At 45.3% G+C, this 7,500-nt stretch overlaps 1 protein-coding gene across 1 annotated transcript in view; it reads left to right on the top strand.

Moving 5' to 3' along the window:
• The window catches only part of LOC143275735 (whirlin-like), an 88,645-nt gene that overhangs the window by 17,343 nt on the left and 63,802 nt on the right, over positions 1-7,500 (top strand). Inside the window, exons 4-5 of the mRNA XM_076580010.1 lie at positions 3,780-3,991; positions 5,123-5,189. Of these exons, the coding sequence (XP_076436125.1) occupies positions 3,780-3,991; positions 5,123-5,189 (279 nt within the window). The remainder of the gene's footprint in view (positions 1-3,779; positions 3,992-5,122; positions 5,190-7,500) is intronic.

The following is a 7,500-nucleotide window of genomic DNA, read 5'->3' as shown; positions in this document are numbered from 1 at the left end:
GAATGGTATAATGCAGGGAGGGTTTGGAACGGTAGGGGAAGGAATGGTATAATGCAGGAAGGGTTTGGAACGGTAGAGGAAGGAATGGGATAACGCAGGGAGGGTTTGGAAGGGTAGGGGAAGGAATGGGATAATGCAGAGAGGGTTTTGTAGCGGATGGAATGGGATAACGCAGGGAGGGTTTGGAACGGTAGAGGAAGGAATGGTATAATGCAGGGAGGGTTTGGAACGGTAGAGGAAGGAATGGGATAATGCAGGGAGGGTTTGGAAGGGTAGGGGAAGAAATGGGATAATGCAGGGAGGGTTTTGTAGCAGATGGAATGGGATAATGCAGGGAGGGTTTGGAAGGGTAGAGGAAGGAATGGGATAATGCGGGGAGGGTTTGGAAGGGTAGGGGATGGAATGGGATAATGCAGGAAGGGTTTGGAAGGGTAGGGGAAGGAAGGGTATAATGCGGGGAGGGTTTGGAAGGGTAGGGGAAGGAATGGGATAATGCAGGAGGATTTGGAAGGGTAGGGGATTAAATGGGATAATGCAGGAAGGGTTTGGAAGGGTAGGGGAAGGAATGGGATAATGCGGGGAGGGTTTGGAAGGGTAGGGGATTAAATGGGATAATGCAGGAAGGGTTTGGAACGGTAGAGGAAGGAATGGTATAATGCAGGGAGGGTTTGGAACGGTAGAGGAAGGAATGGGATAATGCGGGGAGGGTTTGGAACGGTAGGGGAAGGAATGGTATAATGCAGGAAGGGTTTGGAACGGTAGAGGAAGGAATGGGATAATGCAGGAAGGGTTTGGAAGGGTAGGGGAAGGAATGGTATAATGCAGGAAGGGTTTGGAACGGTAGAGGAAGGAATGGGATAATGCAGGGAGGGTTTTGTAGCAGATGGAATGGGATAACGCAGGGAGGGTTTGGAAGGGTAGGGGAAGGAATGGTATAATGCAGGAAGGGTTTGGAAGGGTAGTGGAAGGAATGGGATAATGCAGGGAGGGTTTGGAACGGTAGAGGAAGGAATGGTATAATGCAGGGAGGGTTTGGAACGGTAGAGGAAGGAATGGTATAATGCAGGGAGGGTTTGGAACGGTAGAGGAAGGAATGGGATAATGCAGGGAGGGTTTGGAAGGGTAGGGGAAGGAATGGGATAATGCAGGGAGGGTTTGGAAGGGTAGGGGAAGGAATGGTATAATGCAGGAAGGGTTTGGAACGGTAGAGGAAGGAATGGGATAATGCAGGGAGGGTTTTGTAGCGGATGGAATGGGATAACGCAGGGAGGGTTTGGAAGGGTAGCGGATGGAATGGGATAATGCAGGGAGGGTTTGGAAGGGTAGGGGAAGGAATGGTATAATGCAGGAAGGGTTTGGAACGGTAGAGGAAGGAATGGGATAATGCAGGGAGGGTTTTGTAGCAGATGGAATGGGATAACGCAGGGATGGTTTGGAACGGTAGTGGAAGGAATGGGATAATGCAGGGAGGGTTTGGAACGGTAGAGGAAGGAATGGTATAATGCAGGGAGGGTTTGGAACGGTAGAGGAAGGAATGGTATAATGCAGGGAGGGTTTGGAACGGTAGAGGAAGGAATGGGATAATGCAGGGAGGGTTTGGAAGGGTAGGGGAAGGAATGGGATAATGCAGGGAGGGTTTGGAAGGGTAGGGGAAGGAATGGGATAATGCAGGAAGGGTTTGGAACGGTAGAGGAAGGAATGGGATAATGCAGGGAGGGTTTTGTAGCGGATGGAATGGGATAACGCAGGGAGGGTTTGGAAGGGTAGCGGATGGAATGGGATAATGCAGGGAGGGTTTGGAACGGTAGGGGAAGGAATGGTATAATGCAGGGAGGGTTTGGAACGGTAGGGGATGGAATGGGATAATGCAGGGAGGGTTTGGAACGGTAGGGGAAGGAATGGGATAATGCAGGGAGGGTTTGGAACGGTAGAGGAAGGAATGGTATAATGCAGGGAGGGTTTGGAAGGGTAGGGGAAGGAATGGGATAATGCAGGGAGGGTTTGGAAGGGAGAAGAAGTGGCAGGATGGGGGAATATAGGAGCAGAAGATGTGAGGATGGTAGACCAAGGGATGGATTGAGAAGCTTTGTTATGTCATACGTAAGACTTTCTGGAGCCTCCATCTGAAGTGTTTCCACATTGTCACAACAGATTTCTCTGTGTGAAATTCGGGCTGCTCTCCCCAAGGAGAGCGCGTCACTACACTGAGAGCACCACCTTTTTTTTTTCTTTCTTTCTTTTTTTTTTTTTTTACCATCATCCATTGTTTACTGTTATCTTGTGTATCGTCTTTTGTCCTTTGCAATGACCGATCATACCGTTCGGTAAATTGAAAATGCTTCCCAGAATCAGTATCCCCCGAAAGCCTAAGAGATCACAACCAAACTGTCTGTTCTCGGATAATTGTCAATTTCATTTTTTTTTCTTTGTTTTTGTTTTCTGCCCATCTCTCTTTTACCCTTCTTTGCACTGTGCCTTTGATCAAGGATTGTCTTGGCAAGTCTTGCTGGTCATGCCCGTACCTTCTTCTTCTTCTGCGTTCACTCGTATGCACACGAGTGGGCTTTTACGTGTATGACCGTTTTTACCCCGCCATGTAGGCAGCCATACTCCGTTTTCGGGGGTGTGCATGCTGGGTATGTTCTTGTTTCCATAACCCACCGAACGCTGACATGGATTACAGGATCTATAACGTGCGTATTTGATCTTCTGCTTGCATATACACACGAAGGGGGTTCAGGCACTAGCAGGTCTGCACATGTGTTGACCTGGGAGATCGTAAAAATCTCCACCCTTTACCCACCAGGCGCCGTCGCCGTGATTCGAACCCGGGACCCTCAGATTGAAAGTCCAACGCTTTAACCACTCGGCTATTGCGCCTGTCAGTGCCCGTACCATCTTGCTTTCTGTGCGTTTCTTCAATGAGGTTTGCTCGTCATCGGCCGAACGCTCAGCTTGCAATCACAGATTGACACAAGCTCACCCGTAGCTGGGCCAACGGCAAAGTGAGATCTGTATGATCAATGGTTTCTCCACTGCAATGGGAAGTCATTTACAGCTTAGTCTTTTGCGAAGGACTATGACTCTCAAACTAGGAGGCAAAATTGCACTGGCTCTTAGTGCTGCATCCATGGGGCCTAGTTGAACTTTGGGAACCATCCCAACCCCGACTGTCCTAAAACCATCTTGGCCGAGAGAGTGGGGATCTAACTTGGGCAAGACTTTGTCCACTATAATCAAATTCCAGCTCAGATAGTTGGGACAGCAGTCGCCTCCTCTGATGATCAAAGTCGGACACGACGGACTATCGTACACACAGCCAGATGGATTGCCTGCTTCTGTTTCTCGCAATTTATTCATCTCACTCACACTCACTCACTCATTCCGTCGACCGCTGGGGTCGTTGGGGGGACACGAGGAAGATGTCATAGCTCGCCACGCCGTTCTGTTGGCAGCTGTCGTGAGGAGATCTGGCATCGTCATTTTGGTCCATTCCTTGACGTTGTCGGACCAGCTCATTCTCTGCCGCCCCCGTCTGCGCCCTCCCTCCACAGTCCCTTGCAGGATGGTTTTGGAGAGTGTGTTATGTCGTATGACGTGACCAAACCATGCCATCTTCCGTCGTTTGACAGTCGCCAGCAGTGGTTCTTGGAGCCCAACAAGGTTGCTGACCAGGTTCCGCACATAGTCATTGGTCTTGTGCTCCTTGTAGGAGATGTGTAGTAGTCTCCTCAAGCACTTGGTTTCGAATGCTTGGATTCTTCTTTCTGTTTCTAAAGATCGGGGACCAGATTCTGGACGTCAACGGACAGAGCATGCTGGGGAAACGCCACAGCGAGGCCGTGCGCCTGCTCACCAGGGGTCGCCACATGGTGATGACGGTCAAGGACGTCGGACGTGTCCCTTACGCCAAGACCACCATCGACCGCACGCGCTGGATCAGCAAGCACGCCTCCCAGGCCCTGGAGGCTGAGCGAGAGCATAGGGGGAGGTAAAGAAGACTGCAGTTTGATTAATTAAAAAAAAAAAAAGAAAGAAAGAAAAAAAAAGCTTGATTCAATCAAGTTAGTTCAGTTTAGTTTAGTTCATTGGATGTAGTTTCATTCGACTGAATTCAGTTTGATTCAAATTTAATTAGATCAGATTAGATGCAGCGTATATGGATTTGTCCGAACATGGTATCGCCTATTATTTGAGTAACCCACTTTGTGTACCTCAGATGTCATTAGGGCTGATGAGCCATTGGCACTAAGAATGTCCAAGTTCTGATCTCTCTCTCTCTCTCTCTCTCTTAACTGGACACAAATCCAAAGGCTTGCAAAAGTGCTAGAAATGGAAATCCTGATCTCGATATATTATGATTAGTTTCGCTGTGTGATTCCTTTTCACTTGCCGACCTATTTGAAAACAAAGATTGTGATTATACAGACTTTGTATGATACTAATTATAATTAATCGCATGACGTGGATTCCATGTTTTGATCAAGTGTACAGCGCGTCACTTGTCATATTTCGTTACGTTTCTGACATGTACACCCCCTTCCCCACCCTACCCCCTTGTGAATGGGCAAAGCGAGCCTGAAAACAATAAATCATTCGTTCGTTCGTTCGTTCGTTCTCTCTTAATTGTCTCTTCCTTCACGACAATATTACTCAGCTGACACACGACATAAAATTTTGTCTGTTGTTTGAGTGTATGTGTGCGTGACTGAAACCTGACTGAATGACACAGGAAACGAATGATGAGCGTCCAATGGCAGCTGTCAGTCGGCTCTACTCAGACAGGCTGCCTGTTGTGCAAATGATTCCATGTTTTGTAAAGCGCTTAGAGCTTGGTCTCCGACCTAGGAAAGGTGCTATATACATAAGTATCCATCTCATATCATATCATCATAGGTGCTATATATATATAAGTATCCATCTCATATCATATCATCATAGGTGCTATATATATAAGTATCCATCTCATATCATATCATCATAGGTGCTATATATATAAGTATCCATCTCATATCATATCATCATAGGTGCTATATATATATAAGTATCCATCTCATATCATATCATCATTATATAAGACATTGATCGACTCAGAATAATGTTGTTATGTGTGTGTGTCCAGGTTTACGGGACGCAAAGCAGTGAGCGAGCCAGACCTGTTCAACGTGGATTACATTGAGGACGGCACGGTGCGGAAGAAGAGAGTTAATGTTGTGTTGTGTTGTGTTGTGTTGTGCTGTGCTGTGTTGTGTTGTGCTGTGTTGTGTTGTGTTGTGCTGTGTTGCGTTGTGTTGTGCTGTGCTGTGCTGTGCTGTGCTGTGCTGTGCTGTGTTGTGTTGTGTTGTGTTGTGTTGTGTTGTGTTGTGTTGTGCTGTGTTGTGTTGTGTTGTGCTGTGCTGTGTTGTGTTGTGTTGTGCTGTGTTGTGTCGTGCTGTGTTGTGTTGTATTGTTGTATTGCCATGCGTTGCATGGTATTGCATTGTATTGTATTGCATTGTATTGTATCGCATTGCATTGCATTGTATTGCAAAGTATTGTATTGCGTTGAATTGTATTGTATTGTATTGCATTGTATTATATTGCATTGCATTGAATTGAATTGTATTGCGTTGTATTGTATTGAATTGTATTGCATTGTATTGTATTGTATTGTGTTGAATTAAATTGGAGTGAATTATATTGTGTTGAATTGTATTGTATTGTTTTTGTATTGTGTTGAATTGTATTGCATTGTATTATATTGTATTAAGTTGCCTCGTGTTGCCTTGTATTGTATTGTATTGTATTGCATCGCCTCGTGTTGTGTCGTGTCGTGTTTTGTCGTTTTGAATAATATCGTATCGTATTTTAGCGTATCGTATCGTATTGTATTGCATTGTATTGCTCAGCATCGCATTACACTGTGTTAATCTTTGTCACAACAGGTTTCTCTGTGTGACACTTACTCACGCATGCACATGCACGCCAATATGCACAAAAAACGGCCATTGCCTAACCTATTATTCTAACCTCAGGTGTTCTGTACCTGTCTCTGTATCTGCAAAACGACCATTGGTTAACCTCTCATTTAACCTCAGGTGTTTTGAATCTGTATCTGTAAAACGATCATTGGTTAACCTCTTATTGAACCTCATGTGTTCTGCATCTTTATCTATAAAACAACCACTGGTGAACCTCTTATTGAACCTCATGTGTTCTGTATCGAAGATACAGGCCTTCGAGAACAAATGCCTGAGGAAGTTCCTTCAAATTCCCTGGATCGAGCACAGGACCAATGAACATGTACGGAGCAGAATTGAGAACCTTGCTGGACCTCAGGAACCTCTCCTTTCAACTGTGAAGAGACCCAAGCTGATAATATTATGGTTTGGACACAACACTCGACACACCAGCTTGTCCAAAACAGTCATGCAAGGCACCATCGAGGGCGGGAGAAGAAGAGGAAGACAGTGTAAGAACTGGCATGAGAACATCAAAAAATGGACCGGACTCCACACACGTGAGCTGCTGCCAGCGGCTGCCGACAGACAGATGGAGAAGGGAGGTTGCGTCTGCGGTCCTCAGGCTTCCCCCAACGACTACTTTGTAGTGGGCCTGAAGAAGAAGAAGAAGAAGTTCTGTATCTGTATCTGTGTCTGTAAAATGACTATCGGTTAACCTCTTATTTTGCCTCAGGTGTTCTGTGTCTGTATTTGTATCTGCTAAACGACCATTGGTTAACCGCTTATTTAACCTCGTATGTTCTGTATCGATATCTGTATCTGTAAAACGACTATTGCATAATCTCTCTCTAAGCTCAGGTGCTCTCTTTCTGTATCTGTATCAGTATAATCATGTATCTGTATCTGTGAAAAGACCATTGCTTAACTTCTTATCTAACCTCAGGTGTTCAGTATCAGTATCTGTAAACCACTCCTTGGTTAACCTCTTATCTAACCTCAGGTGTTCTGTATCTGTATCTGTAAAACGATCCTTGGTTAACCTCTTATCTAACCTCAGGTGTTCAGTATCGGTATCTGTAAACCAATCCTTGGTTAACCTCTTATCTAACCTCAGGTGTTTTGTATCTGTATCTGTAAAACGATCCTTCGTTAACCTTTTATCTAACCTCAGGTGTTCTGTATCTGTAAAACGATCCTTCGTTAACCTTTTATCTAACCTCAGGTGTTCTGTACCTGTAAAACGATCCTTGGTTAACCTTTTATCTAACCTCAGGTGTTCTGTATCTGTATCAGTATCTGTAAAACGATCCTTTTTTACCCTCTTAATTAGCCTCAGGTGTTCTGTATCAGTATCTGTTGAACGATCCTTCGTTAACCTCTTATCTAACCTCAGGTGTTCAGTATCAGTATCTGTAAAACGATCCTTGGTTAACCTCTTATCTAACCTCAGGTGTTCAGTATCAGTATCTGTAAAACGATCCTTCGTTAACCTCTTATCTAACCTCAGGTGTTCTGTATCAGTATCTGTAAAACGATCCTTGGTTACCCTCTTATCTAA

The sequence above is a fragment of the Babylonia areolata genome, chromosome 31 (assembly GCF_041734735.1).
Source record: "Babylonia areolata isolate BAREFJ2019XMU chromosome 31, ASM4173473v1, whole genome shotgun sequence".
Lineage (NCBI taxonomy): Eukaryota > Metazoa > Mollusca > Gastropoda > Neogastropoda > Buccinidae > Babylonia > Babylonia areolata.
The sequence above is the reverse complement of the archived record's forward strand: the minus strand, read 5'-3'. Positions and strand labels throughout refer to the sequence as shown.